This window comes from Antedon mediterranea, chromosome 5 (assembly GCF_964355755.1).
Source record: "Antedon mediterranea chromosome 5, ecAntMedi1.1, whole genome shotgun sequence".
In the NCBI taxonomy this organism is placed as follows: Eukaryota; Metazoa; Echinodermata; class Crinoidea; order Comatulida; family Antedonidae; genus Antedon; species Antedon mediterranea.
Window position 1 is genome coordinate 7,621,043 of NC_092674.1, and position 18,432 is coordinate 7,639,474.

The following is an 18,432-nucleotide window of genomic DNA, read 5'->3' on the forward strand; positions in this document are numbered from 1 at the left end:
TGTAGTTCTCCGCGTATATCTCGTCTTCTTTGCAACTCTTTCTGAGTAAAATGATAGTAAGTTGGTTTTGACAAAAGCTTCGTGACATGTGTGGTAGTATAATCATAGCGCTTATTCGATCATGGTTGGTTATCCAATTTATTGGTTGTGTTATGTTGGTCTAACGATACGTCATTCGCAACAAAGGCAGCGTTTCCTATTCCAGTTGGTGTCCGTGTGCTTACCTCATCTAACAATCCAGAATGCTTTGTACCCTCTTCTTTTTCTGGTGCAATAAAAATGCGTGTCGTGTAGTCGCCATCAACCGACTCGGAATTTTTTACAAGCTCCTTTTCGTCAGGTGCATCTATCAACCCAGAATTCTTCACACTATCTTTTTCCTCTGTTGAAACCGAAATGCGCATAGTGCAGTTGTCATAAAACCCGGAATTTTTTGCGCTCTCTTTCTCATCCGGTTCAATTAGAGTGCGCGTCGTGTAGTCATTCACGAACCCAGCATTCTTTGCTATAGACGTTTGCGTTGTGTAGTCCTCCACAAACGTGGAATCGACAGCAGGCCTGCTATTGTCAACAACGGTTAAGTAGTACGGAGTTTCCTTTTTTTCTTTTTCATTTGACTTTTCTACGACGTCCGCCTTACCTTCTTCAGTAGTCGGTAACAAGTAGCCATCTACCATTTCGTCAGTTTTTCTTTGGTCCCCATTATCATCCACTGTTAAATAATATGGCGTTTCCTTAATCTGTCCGTTTTCAGTATCATTCGGTATCATTTCTTCTGGTTTTATTGAATCACAATTGTCGTCAACTGTTAAATAGTATGGTGTTTGTCCACCACCACCGCTCCCATTCTGCTGTGGCAGTCTACCGTCTTCCACGTTTGCAATTGTGGCATTTGCATTTATGCGTGCAAGCATTGCTGGGTTTTCTCTGGCAATGTTTGCAATTATATTGTAGTCCGGGTCGTCATAAATGTCGTCATTAGGATCAGGTAGTGGGCGTTTAGCCATATCGAAAGTTGGTCTATAAAATAGAAGAGTTTTTAAGCATTAGGGCATCATTACAATATTTAAAATAATGCTGCATCGTTGTCTTTTCTACTGGGCTATTCTATTATTTTTGCTATAGTACTGCTGCTACTGGTACGATTTTGTCCACTTTTTAGGGCTATTGCCATGGTGCTGCTTTTATCATTTCTGCTAGAATACTGCTATTTATACTGATAGTTTACTATTAATATGATGTTGCTTCTACCGTGCTGCTACATTGCTATCGACACGTTACTGATGTCACTATTATTATTGATGTTCTATTGCTATTTATACTGTAATGCTTCTGCCACACAGACCTTTATGTTAGGTAGTGGTGGTGTTGCTTTTAGTTGTGTTGCGGTTGGTTGTTGTGGTGGTGGTGGTATTGCTGTTGGTTGTTGTGATGGTGGTATTGCTGTTGGTTGTTGTGGTGGTGGTATTGCTGTTGGTCGTGGTGGTGGAGATATTGCTGTTGGTCGTGGTTGTGGTGGTATTGCTGTTGGTTGTTGTGCTATTGCTGTTGGTTGTTGTTAATGTGGTGTTATGGTAGCGATGGTGTTATGGTAGCGGTGGTGTTGCTGTTGGTTGTGGTGTTGCTGTTGGTTGTGATCACTGGTGGTGGTATTGCTTTTGGTTGTTGTGGTCACTGATGGTGTTATTGTTGTTGGTTGTGGTGTTGTTGGCTGTGGTGTCGATGGTGTTTAGTGGTAGCGGCAGCAAAATCAGCGATAGATAGACACTTCATAGTGTCCAGTAAACTACATTTGCAAATGGCTTAATATATTTTATCAATTTATACTTACTTAATTAACCCATTTCCTTGTGATTCTTCTTTGCTTGATTTTGATATTCGAAAAACAATGATACTGATGACAACTATCACTACAACGATGCAGGCAATACAACCCAATGACATCCAAACTATATCAATGCTTGAGATACCTAAAAATGATAATATTAATATTCTTACTGGATGCCAGTGTTCCGTTTCCCGCAATTTTGTAACTATTGAACAAAACAGAGTCGTATTTCGTTCAGTCAAACCAGGGAAGAGTGTAATTTCAATGGAGCTCAATAGTGTTAAATTTCAACTATGCTTATTCAGACCAGGTTTTCCACAATAAGCACTTTCAGTACATACTGTACATACATTTTACAATTAACATTTTGAAAAATGAAAACAATAACTTTGGGAACGTCCTTGAAAAGATTCAAATTTCATGTTTGCCTTGTTGTGGTCATGACACAGTAAAGATTTATTTTATCTTATCTTTTAAAATTTTAAATTAACATTATAAATTTGCTTATAGCTTCCATGCAACTTCGTTACTAATATACAATCTGATTAGCTAAATCGGAATTACTGAAGCTTACCTTTCACATTTACTGAAGAAACCTGTGTTGTCTGGAGAGGCAGTGACACTGTCGATGCAAAACCGAAATCGCCTTTATAAAAATTAAATAAAAAATAATTAGCGTTAAACAATTTCAAAATAAATAATTCAATGACCCATCTCCATTTCCCAGAAAATCGTATCACCACATTCATTTTTTTGAAAATAATAACCAAACTCCAACCAGACAAAACATATATCGATATGTAATAATAATAATAATAATAGTGAAATCAGTTTAAAATTTTAAGTTTTATTGTTATCATCCGATAATGAATTTTTCTTTCATATACGTGTTTGACTTTCTTTACCTCCACATCTTGCTTCACATTCCTCAATAGTGGCAAAATTGTTTTCATTTCCGTTGCAATAATATTCAAAATCTGTACACCCCGACGTATCACTAAAGTAATATCGAGACTCTGGTGAGATGATGTCACATGATGACGAGTTACCCGCAGATAATGGCAGAGAGCAAAAATCTGCAATTAAAAAAATCACAATAGCAAAATTAATATTATAAATCGAATATGTCATATGTCAGAATTTTTTCTCGTGACAATTTGCAACTCCCAGACTTGTAATAAGTCTGTGTTTATGTAGAGCATCTTGTGTATATGTTTGTCTTGTGAACGGGATTGCCACCATTGAAAAGGATAGTGAATGAATTCACTTGTGGTTATCTAAGGTACAGTAGTATTCACACTCGTCACATTTGATGCATTGTACTGTGGATACATAAAATACTCTATACATGAGGAAGTACAATTGAAAGAGTGAAGTGGTGGAAGAGAGACCACACACTCCTTAAAATTTATTCCAAAAGATAGAACATTAGTTCAGCACTTTTTTAAAGTTTGTGAACCCAAACACTATTTATCTGCGGTTATCCCTGTTCTTCTTTCCACTTGTTTTTATTAGGATGACTTACGTGTACATAAGAATTCCGTATCTGTATTCCATTTTCCCATCTCAGTACATGTTATTTTAGAAAGAACATGGCTTCTATAGAATTGCGGAATGCAATATATATCACAGGTTGTGTTAACCGATCGAGTGCAGTTGTCTTCCACGCCTCCACCAAGAAATGTCTTAGGACAAAGTATGTCTTTGAAATTAAATAAATAACAAATTGTTATTTTTGACACCATGTTTGAGTGACAGTATAAGGTGTAGAACACCTCCTTTTGGACACCCCTGTAATAATAATACCACATTTATATAGCGCCCTTTTCATGAGTAATCATGCTCAAAGGCGCTTTACAAGCATTATTACCCCAGTGTTTTTTGGGATCAAACACGTATGGAAACATACTCCCATTATGCAGCCGGTAACCAGCGCAAAGTTGTGTCTAGATCTAACTGGGTACCCATTTATACACCTGGGTGGAGAGAGGCAACGTAAGTAAAGTATCTTGCCTACGGATACAAGCAATGCGGCAAGAGTTGGATTCGAACCTAGGTCTGACGATCGGTAGTCCAACGTCCAACACACTGCGCCACACGTCCTTACTGTACGTCCTGTACAGGTTAAAAAAGGCAACATGGCCGTGAAACTAATAAGGAGTAGTGTATGTTTTATACTATAACAGGCAGACTCTTTAGTGGAAACCCATGGAGACACCACTATTAATTGGACTCTTTAGTGGTTGGCGCACTGGTTATCTGTCAAGATGGGTGAGCTAATTTGTGTGGAATTTTAATACACTTGTGCTAAATCTGTAGTTACCTGTGTCACAACGTTTATTGTCAGATAAAAGAAGTATACCGTCAGAGCATGCACATGTTACTTGCCCTGCCACTCGCCCAGGTAGACAAATATGGCTACAACCTCCATTATCTTGAAGACATCCATTTTCTTCTGCATCCGTTTCTGTTGACGATTAAGAAACGATAGTCTAATTCACATGATGGGAACATGAGTTTGTTCGCAAATTATTATTTTTTTCATACTAAACAATGTGAGTGTTCCAACTCCCTTTTACGGAACCATTGTTATGCAACTAAAATAACATTTTCACATACACTACTCTCATCATTGTACCTTGTAATGTTGATATAGATGCATGATAGTGAATTGATGAAATCTTCCCAAAGTGGTTGTCATCGAAATTTGTTGCTTCTCCGTTTTCTTCTAAATGCTGAAGACTTGTTTCAAAGTCGTCACTCCATACAACGTCATCAAACATTACACTAAGGCTGCTAGGTCTGGTAGTTGAGTTAAAGTATATCATTGGACTGGTGCCATCAAGAGTTATGCTTTCGATTATACCAGCATTCTCGTCACACCAATATAATCGATTCTCTGGTGAAAAATATTTCAAAATACAGTACAACGTATTACTTTGACCATTCAGAATAGTTTTGTCTGTCATATTCTTATTATTATTCTTATCTTATTACGTAAGACAATTGGTAGGTAAGGTAAAGTCGAAACCTAATGCTAACGGCCGTGGTGCCTATCTACATTTCTTTTCGTTTGGGCCAGACTCCACTAAGTGTGTATATTTAACTCCTGCACAAACGAGTCTGATTTACCTTCCCAGTACTTTTTACATACCGGTACCCATTTCTATCACCTGGGTGGGGAGGAACAATGTGGATAAATAATCTTGCTCAAGGACTCAACACTGCAGTGACCGAGCCGGGGCTTGAACCAACAACCTCTTGATTGCAAGTCCAATGCTCTAATCACTGCGCAACAGCGCTCCAATTCTACTTACCGTCAAACTTGATAACTAGTCCAGAGGGCTTACTAATTAATTCTGACACTGGTAATTTACGTTCACTTCCACCGTCCATGTACGCCGTACCAATAGCCGGGTTATTTCCTTGTACCGACCAAAATAATCTTCTGTAAAGTCAAAACATGTATTGGTATACTGTACTAAAACTCTTTTCTCATTTATCTCAGCCTCCATGTTAGTTGGAGATTATTACGTTTGATAAGCAATATTTAACTTGTCGATATCTTCTTGAATTTATAAAAAAAGGGGGAAAATGTGATACCTCCCGATAGGATCCACTACTATATCACGTAATTCTTTGTCCAATTCGTCGATCAGAGTATACCTGACTGAGCCATCTAGATAGGACACTTCGATCTTCCTTAATACCGAATCGGTCCAAAACACCAGACGTGTAATATAATCTACAGCAATGCCCTTTGGTGCTAGAAAAAAAAGACACGCTTGTATTACGAAAAGCTAAAATTGTCTCACAGTAGGATCCACTACTATATTTTGTAGTTTGTCGCCCGAAGTAAATATCATGGTATACCGAATCTATCTAACAACATCAGAAGTGTAATAGTCTACAGCAATGCATTTTACACATTTGTACTATGGAACGCCGAATTGTATGCCAATAAAGTATACTGTATCACGTGTTCTTCGTCATCGGCGTGTTCGATGCTATCTTGATTGGATACAGTAGTTCAATCGTTATCAATACCGAATCAACAACAATGCATTTTGGTGCTGAATAACTAGAAACAAATTGTAATATACAACGTCAAATACGTGGTAGACTAAACTTACCGATGATGTTTTCGTCTTTGATGATACTTTCGACGTTACTACCATCTAGAGACGACCTTTGAACTATGCTTCCATCTATCCAGTATACTCGTCGTTCAAGAGGGTCATACGCAATTGCCTCCGGAGTGACAATTTCCCCTAGATTTAACCCAGTATATTCAAACGGTTCATTTCCTCTCATTTGAAATATGGCGTGCTTTTCCTGGTCTGCTATCAAGTAGAAGTTATCTGCCATTATCGGTAGTGCTAAAATTGAAAAGTAGTAAAATACATGTTAGACTTAAAAAACATTAAACTATCATACTATTTGAGCAAGACTCTTCCGTGGTTTGAGTTTGCCGTATATATATTTCAAAAAGACGAAGCCGTCGTAAGTTTACGTTATGTTTATATCGTCGAGTTGCGAGCGGTCAAGGCAGGAGCGCCGCAAAGCATAGCCCCAATATCGGCACAGCGTCAACTTCGATCACAAGTCTTTCTGGATAAGGACATATCTGATATATGCAAATTGTCAGCACTCGACGCGAAGTACCCGTATGGAAGGTGAAAGTTGCTGTGTTAATCTAGTTCATTGCGATTTGTGACAATTACCGTATAAACGCAATATAAATATGCATAAATTATCCATGTTTTGATGAACTTTTACCAATTATTTTCAAAAGAAATGTATATTTATTGTACAAATTAAGTAGCATTGACTTTTTAATCATACCAGAAACACATTGTCTGTAATCGTTGCTATCGAGTTTAAATCCATCTGAGCATGCGCACGACGTATCATTGAAGGATGAGGTCAGACAAATGTGTGGACATCCGCCATTGTTGCTCAGATCACATATATCTGCAACGGATCAAACAAACATATAATAATGCTTTTTATACATTTAGTATTAAAAATGGATTTGTCAGTAGGACTATTGGTATTGATCTATAGTTTCTTGCTTTTCTATAAACCTATATTTATTAATATACAATCCTTGTTGTGTATAATGTATATTATGTTGAAAACAATACAATAAGTACGAGAATACCAAAGTGCTTTTAGGCTTTTGGCGTTCAATAGCTTACTTGAGCCTTGAGGTTGCACTGATTGGTCATATGTTTCAATGGCATAAATGATCGTGTCATCTAATAAACTTCCATCAATTCCAATTTCATTTTCATTGTAAATTACATAGACTCCGTTGCGGTCCCCAGTTGACTCTGTCCAGAATATAAAATCCTATACAACAGAAATAAACATCTTTTACATTTTTCAATTAATTTATTATCCCTTATTTACGGATTTTCATTTAAATCCGCCTTTTTGCCTCTTGTACGCATGGTAAGAGACTGTAACCATGTTTATAAAGAGTTTCAATAGCGCCCTCTATGGTTCATTTGCCAACATATTATAGCGCCCTCTATAGTTTCATACGCCTTAAAATGGTTCGTTCGTCTTACCTGGTATATTGAAAGATCAAAAAAGTTTAAATATCCATCAGGATGAACGTATAATGTGTTTAGATTTGTTCCATCATATTTCATGTAGTTTATGCTACCATCTTGTCTATTGGCGTAGTATAGTCTGGAAAATGTTACTTAGAGAGTTCAATGCATTTTGAATTTTGTTGTTGAGAAAATTTCAAATCGGCGTTATTGATTATAATTTATGGAATACATTTATAGATAAAAACATAGTGAAACGTACCTTTGTTGGCTTAGGTCTAGTGTTATACCACTAGGTTGGTCCATGTCAATTAATACATTTAAAACACGTCGATTACTACCGTCGAGGTTGGATGATTCTATTTGTCCAGGCGGGCCAAACTCGCTCCAAAAGAGTAATCTATGAAACGTGGGGTAACATATGCTTATTACACAGCTAACTCTCATAAAGGGGGGCCGTGGATATTTGGGGTTGTTCAATTCAATTTAGGCTTTTTAAATCAAGATTGGATATACATTAAAAAAAAGAAAGAAAAGAAATAAATATGGCCAACTTGACCCCAAGTCAACTCGGTCCCATGTCAACTAGGCTTCATGTCAACTCAGTCTCAAGTCAACACGATCCCGTGTCCACTCGGCCCTAAGTCAATTGACCCCGAGTCAACTCGTCCCTAAGTCACCTTGTCTCCAAGTCAATTTGGAAGCACACTAGGCCTACACAACAGTTCTATCCATTAAAACTTACTTTTCAAAAGGATCTATCGCAATACCTCTTGGTTTGATTACGTCATTTGTAAACAATTCTCTAACAAAACGCGAGTCATATGAACAAACAACAATGTGATTGAATGCATAGTCTGTCCAGTAAATGTTCTTCGCAAACCAGTCAACGGCAATACCTATAATAAGAAAAGATATTCTTTGTAAAAACGTGCATCAATTCGGTAATTCAGACCAAATATTTGTATATAGAGATAACACCGTTAATTTCAACCACCTTCCTCATTCGATTAGTTAGCTAGCTCAGGCAGTAATGTGTTTATGGGACTGTGGGGGTTTTCATTACCTGAGGATATGGGGATAAGAGTTATTTCCATTCTCAATTGTACGAGTCGACTTGCAGAAGTTAAACTCTGTTTAAATTGTTCTGATATCAATGTGTTTTTAATATATAATTTACATATGGCAATTTTTACAGTAATAATGTTATATACAGTGATAATGTTACAGTGATAATGGTTACTTAAATAAACTAACCTTCGACTCGTCCGATTCTCTGAAATAACACTTCTGGTAGTTCACCGTCTGCTATCCGCACCATCTTTATGGACTTATCAACTTTATCCGAATAAAACATTAGTTGATCGTAGAAATCTATTGTGAGCGCCAACGGAGATTCAGAGTCACGAATCAAAGTGTGAATAGTGTCGATGCCGTCACTAACCGCCTGGCCCTGGTGTACAAGCGTCACTGGCATGAACGAAATCTCGTTTTCCCGCGTGAACATCAAATAAGGCGGTAAAATAACACTCTGGTCTGACGAAGATGTAATATAATGATAATGACGATAGCAGTAATAATGACGAAGTTGTGGATGATTGTGATTTTAAGTGGTGTAGGCCTTGGCGATTGATTCAATACAAGTCACCCATACGTCGTGTTTTCCACACGCTAAACATTTCTGAGTATCGTAAAATGTAGATATTTGTACGCATGCGCATAATTTACGTTTTTGATTCCCTATGTGGAAAACAAGCTTTACGATACGAGATCTGATTATGATAATAAAAATGAGGATATGTAATGAGCTATGATAATAATACAGTAATGTTTACCAAAAGTGCAGTTTTCTCCATCGGTGTTGAGAATGTACTTTTCTGAACAAAGACACTCATAATCTGTCTTAGGATTATAAACGCAAACATCGTCACATGAGCTTTCCAAGATACAAACTAAAGTAGAAAAATGTAACGTAAACCCCAGAGATAATAAACATACTATATACAATCAGTATTAGTTATGGTAGGCCTACATACGATACAGAATAAAGTCCTAATAAATATATCGTGAACATCATAATATCATCATCATCATCGTCATCATTATCATCGTGGTTATAATATTATAATTATTATCGTCATCACTGTTGTCGTCATTGTTTGTCAAATTTGGATCATGGTTAATTATTATTATAATTATTAATGTCATCGCCACCATTTTATCCCAATTAAATGTTTTCATTTTTCATCTTTGTATGTATTGTATTTTACATTTTGGTGTTTTTTTAAAATATATTTTTAAGAGCCTGCATTAAAAGGTTACACTAATATTATTAATTATTATATAAAAACCGTGTCGTCATCACCTCCAATATTACTATAACGTCACCATTAGCTAAAAGGTTATCCTACTGTAGTCACTTACCACTGCCTGTATATGGTTGTATTTCGTTACCCGACACACATATATCTAAAACTTCTTCTTGTAATGATAAGTCATAGAATACTGTGTTGTCGCCTTTGTTTAAATATCTTATGAAACTCCCCTGTAGAGATTGAATTGCAACAAATATGAAATTCTGAAACAAAAAATTAAATAGGTGAAATACGATTATAATCTAGGTACGTCATCAAACGTCATTTCATTTAGAGACTGTTTTTCTAATTACACGGTAAAATTAGGTAGGAGGAGCTTAAATAAACCATATCAATATTAACCAATGTAATTGAAATATAGTACGCATGTATTTTAATTGAGATTATAGAGCCACATTCAGAGAACATTTTAAGTTTATATTTTCAAATCAAAAAGTTATTTCACATGTATAGATATAATATGTTAATTTTATATGCTAGATGTATATTTTATGCTAATTTTATAACATTCACATTTTAGAATATGCACATTTTATTATGCTATTTTTTTAATATTCTAATTTTTATTATGCTAATTTTAGAATATGCTTATTTTAGAATATCCTAATTTTAGAATATGCTAATTTTTTATGTACTAATTTTCTAATATGCTAATTTTAGAATATGCTATTTTTTTAATATATTAATGTTTTAATATGCTAATGTTTTAATATGCTAATTTTTTACTATGCTATTTTTTTAACGTGCTTATTTTATAATATGCTTATTGTATTATGCTAATTTTGGTTTGTAAGATGCATTAGTTTACTGAACCTCATCAACAGCAATATCCAACAATGTTCCTTCTTGATAAAGCAGATTGTACTCTATTCTTCTTCCCTGTCCGTTACAATCGGAGGATTCAAGGGTGTGGTTCTCACCATATATGGTGGTCCTATCTATCCAATATAGTCTATCGAAAACAGAATAAAAAGATTAAGATTAATTTTATTATGGCAGATAATACATAACTTTTCTATCAATGTAAATACATACAACAGTATTACATTTTAAAATGTTATTGCTAAAAAATAAACAATGTCCCAAATGGCGCCCCGTAGAACAAAATGTTGTTTTATTTAGTTGGTTTAAAGATTATTTTATTTAGTATGAAACATAAATTTGTGTGTCGTACCTTCCACCGTTAACGGTAGCGTCAACGATGATATCTGTTGGCTCTCGTAAGTTTTCAAACAATATGGTTCTGTTTTTACCACTAAGTGATGACCGTTCAATAGTTCTTCGACCCGAGTCTGTCCAAAAAATATATCCATTTACCGGGTAAACTGCAATGCCTTGCGGCTTGTCCAGTCCGGTTCCTATAATTAAAGTTGTTTTTACCGAATCGTAGGAAGACATACGAATCCAATTGAAACCCTCGTCAATCCAGTATAAAGACCTTGAAAACCAATCTACAGCAATGGCATTCACCAGATAGCCCGACGTGCCAAACACAGTCTGCACCGCATCTCCTTCACTTTGAAACCATTCTCGAGCGTTATAAATGGAGTTTGTAAGACTGTCGCTCATAATAGCGTTACGTTCGTAATAGTCCACGCTAATCGCGTTCCACCTGTAGTCGCCAGCGTACCGCGCTGATGTGGTAATTGTGGTGTTATCCTTGTATGACTGAGCATTCGCCGGCAACCATCTAATTTGTCCTTGTTTATTGTCGACAACAGACCAGAAAAGAAGATTCTCATTAGGTAGATTCATTAAGGAAACCGGCACAACTGAAAGAGTAAGACAGCTATGAAAAGATACCGATCAACGGCTTAAAACACCGATGCATTGGCACGTTACACAGGGCCGATTCAGGCTTGGCCCTAGCCCAATGGTTTCATGGGCAAGTTAAGCTAACTTCGGTGGGGTGGGACTCAAATTACCCGGGTAAATAACTAACTGACCGGGCTTTTTACACATAAAAGATACCGTATTAGGAGTTTCCCGTGCACATTCCCGAGGCAACATTATGGCATTATACTGTACGTGGAGATTTACTGTGTAGTACAGACAGGGAGTTGTCTATTAACTCACTGGTACAGAGAATTGAGTTCAATAGAGCCTCACAACTCTCACTTTTAGGTACGATATTTCTGACCCCTAAATAAATTCCTATGTATTAAAACGTAACGTAAAATAATACCAGTGACCTTTAATATCTTTAAAATATTAAACACGTACCTGGAAATATCAGCCACAATAGAATACAGATGCCATCACAGTGGATAACAGACAACATTTTGCAGTAATTCCTCAAAACATTTAATGATTGAACCGGAAGGTATTATGCACTGTTACTGTATTTTACCGAAATATCACCATGAAGGGTTATAATACTGTATGACTCCATTTTGTACAACTATAGAGTCAAGTATTATTTGATTAGATACTTCCTTTGGTAAATCATAAAGGTACAGTAACTCTTACTTACAAATGGACAATAGATTTTGTTTTACCCATTGTGTTATTAAATTATTCACGCATGACACTAAACGTACGGAATATTGGTAAACCCATACTCATATTGTATTTTAAAATTTGTTTCATTACCATTAGCCATAGTGTATGGATAAAAGTAAAGGGTACTACTGTGTTTACAATATAATTGGTTGACAATGATTCAATGATACAATTTATTTCTTTATCGACCCTTTTCAGGGTATGAAAGAACATTCTTTCAACCATAGGCCTATACAAAAAAAAAAATAACTAAAAACTTCCAGACATAAATATCTGGATGCATAATTTATATATCGAAAAGCAACATCTAACTAAAACAAATACAAAATGTCATGAATAAAGTTAAGTGTAAAATTAACCAGCAGTCAACAATACCGCGCACGCGTATTTATTTTTGTGGATATGTTTCTGAACATGCTCAATTCTGCAGAATTAATGTCTGACTGTTTTGATTGCTTGTGCGCATCATGAGAGGGAACGAAAGACCACTACTATACACACTGTGTTTGTTGAATTGTCTATAATTATTGAATTTTGCCGGGGATTCCCCATCATTTAAGTGTTTCCGTAGTACCCTATTTATCTTCATTTTATGGACCGAATTTCCATAATAATTACGGACGTTCCGAACTTTGAAATAACAGTGTTTAATTGCTTCTTACTGCACATTTCAATCATATTTTTTTTCTTGAGTGAGGCTTAAGCAACACTGCTGTACAGTTTATAGTGCATAATAAATTGTGGTTTTACTTACTTAGCATTTATTTCAAAATAATACAACTCAACATTTTACACAAAATATTTATAGTAGCGTCTTCAACTTTCTTTAATTATTAATTGATAATAATAATTAATTTGAATTGATTGATTATAATTGCACAAATATGAACACAAATAAGACAGTTTAACAAGACAATTTTAATCATGTATTTTACCACCAGTTTTAATTTTTACATTTTAATTAACATCGTATCTAAAATTTTAAATGAAAACAAATATGGTTAATACTGAATTCAAGCGTCTTATTATGTAAATATACTTGTATTTTAACTACTTTAAACACTTACTTTTAATTGTCACAAATGTACTTTATGTATATAATATATTCATTACAGAGAATTTAAATAAACATGAACACACAAGACAAAAAAAAAAAGATTATAATTGTCGGAATGTATTGGCTTACGAATACCGTCATCAAGAACTTCCTTTGACGTTCACATTGAACGCAAAAATGTTATCTTATTTTAGTTTCCTGTGTTATACGATATATTTTGGTAGCGCAGCCCAATAAAGAGTGTCGACATTTCCGAACTAGTGGTGCCATTTATCGTAAATGTGAATTTAACAAAATTCGCTTCACCACAGGCCCACGTACCAGGAAGGGGGAAGGCTGTTGCCCATATACTCGGTATCTACGGCCCTGGACTCTTGAGCAACCCCTTAAAATAGTTTTGCGACCCCCTTCGCCGCCCCCCCCCCCTGATGAAAACAATCTAATTACATAATTATTTGTACTCTTTGGACTCATAAACATGCATTATCTGTGTGTTATGCAACAAACAATATAATATTAACGCACTAGAGTTGTGTTCAGCTAAGATGTTGTAATTTATACGGTTTGAACAATGTAAACGGCAATGATAGTTTAACATACTGACAAACTGATACATTGTTTTTGGTCCATAGTCCAACGACAAACCACATGTGAGCGTGGTATGACGAGTCAGTTATCTGTTGTAGCTGCCCAATCAACAAGCGAGTTAACCAATGATAAACTGTCGGTCATCATTGGTTAACTCATTGTTGGACCATGGACCTATAAACAATTACAAACCAAGTTTGAATATAATAATCCATGGCTTGTAATTGGTCAAATTATTGATGCACGTAAGTGCCCTTGCGTTCTTGCATATCAAGTTTCAAGTTTATTGTTTCACACAATACAAAATAATACAGAACATAAATAATAAATACTAGATGGTGCCCACTCGAATACATAGTAATTTCAGCGTTAAAAAACTGGCGATTTCAAATGTACATAGGCATACCGCAGGATAATACATTTCGTTTACAGGAACGAATAAATAGACACGGTGATTTATGTACTCAACTAAAATTAGCACCCTGGTAATTACTTCCGATGGAGAAACTTGTCACAAAATGAGACCAATTGTGTGAGATTGTTTCAAATTTAAATTTAAACAAACTTAATTTGTGTTTTGTATGTAAGATTAGGATTGAGGGATGTGGAAGAGGATGGGTGCAAAGACGAACAATTTTTAAATATATTCTTTATCCATTTAGTAACGAAATATTAATTGTTTTCATGTTTTACAAATAATATACCATATACCTGAAACTGAAATAGTACAGTACATGTAACGATATATCACTAAAACGACGTTTATATATTTTTTTGTAACTACAGTATTATTAATACAAACGTTGAGAAGTAATTGTCAGTAATAAAGTTTATTTGTATAAAACAATTTGTGAAAAACACCTCTATTCGGGGCAAATCGTAAATTCGCTTTAGGCCTAATCGTCAATAAATAACTCAACTTAATTAGTAGGCATGATGGTTTTCAATTGTTTCTTAGAGCCAATTCATACTTAAGTTTGTTCCTACCCACCAAAGTTGTTAATAATAATAAGATTTATACAGCGCACATATCCACAAAAGTGCTCAAGGCGCTTGTGAAAACCATGAAACAAATTAACCTTAAACCTAAATACAATTGATAATTTTGCCTAAATTCGTTTTATTGTCAATAACTAATTATCTAATTCAATTTAATTAGTAAACAGGGTTACATCAGGTGGTTAAAATCAGTACGAACCAACTTGATGTACCATCGAGTCAAAATTCTAGAAATAAGGCACGATTTACAGAATTTTTCCCTTACGTAAATTTATATATAGATTGTTATTACTTATACTGGTATGTGTGTAGTTTTTTCTCTTTTTAGTCGCGTGGAAGCGACTCTATAGTTCACTATGTCGGTCGGTCGGTCTGTCTGTCTGTCTGTCTGTCTGTCGGTCTGTCTGTCGGTCTGTCTGTCGGTGTGTCTGTCTGTCGGTGTGTCTGTCTGTCTGTCTGTCGGTCCGGTATCACTATGCGTTTTATCGCTTTATGACCTTATCTTGATATCAGTTTAATCTAGCTAAGTCAATTTTTCACAGAATATTCCTTATGGCCAGGAATCGATGTGGTTATGTTTTCACGGTGCGCAATAAAAAATTACGCGGTCTACGCACGATTTAACGAAATCACGTTTGTAATAATATCTTAACAACCATGAATAACAATTAAATAAAATTTGGTACTCATAAATTTCAGGGCATAAATCATCATATGGCAATACAATTACGTGCGTAGCGCATGTAACGCATGCGTACGCGCGCTTAAAATTTTCAAAATTTATTTTCGATGAAATAAGAGTACGTTTCAGGCAATTTTAAGCGTTTACAAAATTGCCATGAGTGCGCAGATTTTTGCGCGCGCAGTGCGCGTTAAATGTTATTGCGCACTCTTTTTGCCCGATTTCTGTTTTCTTGACTTACTTTTCAACTCGAAATTACGTTATACGAGCACGTCAAAAGTGACAGGCTACGCACGTGTAAATTAAAAAAATATAAATGTTTTTAAACATTTCAACATTTTTAAACATGTTCAGTAATTTCGGTCAGTATAGTTCACTATGTCGGTCGGTCCGTCTGTCTGTCGGTCTGTCTGTCTGTCGGTCTGTTTGTCTGTCGGTCCGGTATCACTATGCATTGTAGCACGTGACTTAATGGCTGTTGGCCTTGTTAATTAATAGAAGACTTTTTACAATTGTTTATTACGTGATTTGTTACAATTTGAAAATATTTATGTATTTATAACATAAATTTAAAAAAGGCTCTGAAGTGTCCGGAGAGAGAGAGATTAAGGGCCTCTTTACATAAATTTGTATTTAAATTTATATTGATCGATTATAGCATGGAGGTATAACAATACCTCCATGATTATAGCAACAGTTACATTCTACATAAACATCAAATAAGCCGTTGAGCCAATATTTGTTATAAAGGTGAAGGTAGGCCAATTGTCCGCTAGAGAGAATTTATGGGATTACGATATTCTGTCACTGAAAATAATATGATATACATTTAATTTTCAAAATGCGATACTGCCGGATTGCCAATACCCCAGTTATACCAAACTATACCAAATTTGAATGCCCGTTTTAAAATAGAGGAATGTTTTTTACAATGAAGATAGGCCTAATATGCAGTTTGTCGGCGAGAGAGAGTTTTTGGGCTTACGTTCTTTTTGTTAACGATTTGTGAATGTTGGGGTGTATATGAGGTGGAATGGGGAGGGGAGGGAGTTCAGGTTGGGTTGATGGGTTGAGGAGAGAGGGTATAGATGTTGATATACCCAGGGAAGATATATGAGGTGGGATGGGGAGGGGAGAGAGTTCAGGTTGGGTTGATGTGTTATGAGGGGAGAGGGTAGAGGTTGAAAACAAAGGATGGACACGAAAATCGTTGCCATAGCAACTGTTATGAGAACAGACCGAAAACGTGATTGTTTTAAATTCTAAATTTAAAGGTAAATATTATTTTAACAATTCTGTATCTGAATACGAAATAAACTGTAATTACTTTTTTAAGTTTTGAAGCAAATCTATCCTTTAGATTTAGAATCTTTAGTTTATGCAAAGGTAGCTTTTTATTACCATGTGTTATAACGTATACAAGTAATTAATTATAACCACAGGCATATACGGCGTCGATTTCAATTATAGATTCATGGAATACGTTTATAATTACATACAGTAGAGCATTTAATTAATTATGAAGTTATTTTTGAATTTTGAAATGAATTATGAAGTGTTATTGTGAGATGACAATTTTTATTTAACTACGGACAGATTTTTTGAACGTGTGTAATTATTATAGGCCTATGGTTTAAATTTAAATTTGAATTTAAAATATACCTACAATACAGATAAAAATATTGATTTTGTATGGGAAATGAAATTAAGACTACAGTATTCAAAGATATCGATCGGACTAACTCATTTTAATAGATAATCTAAATCAGCTTTTTGACTATCAATCGATCGGATAACTTGTTTTAATAGATAATCTAAATCAGCTTTTTGACTATCAATCGATCGATCGCATAACTTGTTTTAATAGATAATCTAAATCACTTTTTGACTATCAATCGATCGGATAACTTGTTTTAATAGATAATCTAAATCAGTTCTTGACTATCAGGTATCGATCGGGTAACTTATTTTAATAGGTTCTTGACTATCAACTTATATTATTATGATAAATGTAAGTAACAATCATACCTGAACAGCTAGAAAGTGGGAAAACGGCAAATATCACAAGAATTTGAAAGATGAACATCTTTTTACACAATTCTGTATAAACGCTTAACTGTTCGACAGTTCGTACTGTGTCTGGTTAATGTTAAATAGCATGTTTTGTTGGCTTTATAACATACCTGATTGTATTCTTGCAGTGTGATTGGTCAATTACGCATCACGTGTCATTTGAATTCAGCCCAGTTTACTTAACCGGATTCGGACAAATTCATTGCTCTAGGCCTAAATTTGTGTAGTAACATCGCATGTGCACGCACGTCGATTACGTGCTTTGCGTCCAACTGGAACTAGGAATATAGGGTTAGAGGTAGTGGTCATCTTAATATTATCGCATGTGCACGCACGTCGATTACGTGCTTTGCGTCCAACTGGAACCAAAAATTGAGAGGAAGAGGTAGTCTGGGCTCCAGACGGAGTTTTTTCTTAATATTAGTAAAAATATAAATATTTTTGCACATATGGCGTTTCATACGTGTATTACTTGAGTTTGGATACTCCGTCTGGGGAAACACGCAAAAGTCACGTGGTTTGACACCAAGAATTCTTGGTGCATAGATTATCCGGTTGACTAGTTTCAGCTGCATGCGATTGGCTACTCACTCGTACACTGTTTTAATATTCATATTTCAGAATTTCAAAGACTCAACAACTAAGATGGTACGCATGCGCTATGTTACGTTTAGACAATGTGTACTTTGGGTACATTGATGAAAGTTTCTGAAGGCTAGAAAGGATTTTATATGGATCATTTAATCAGGGAGATGTAATTTACATCT

At 35.3% G+C, this 18,432-nt stretch overlaps 1 protein-coding gene across 1 annotated transcript; it reads right to left on the minus strand.

Annotated features, from left to right (window-relative positions):
- Positions 1-5,499: 5,499 nt before the first annotated feature.
- Positions 5,500-11,519, minus strand: LOC140049144 (low-density lipoprotein receptor-related protein 1-like; the record flags this gene model as incomplete). Its single annotated transcript, XM_072093962.1, has 10 exons — positions 10,939-11,519; positions 10,578-10,716; positions 9,814-9,967; positions 8,647-8,727; positions 8,135-8,288; positions 7,652-7,789; positions 7,405-7,528; positions 7,049-7,183; positions 5,962-6,226; positions 5,500-5,594 (listed from the first exon to the last, which is right to left on the minus strand). Coding segments are annotated over exons 1-10 (1,866 nt in total), but the record flags the coding sequence as incomplete, so codon positions are not given.
- Positions 11,520-18,432: the final 6,913 nt, after the last annotated feature.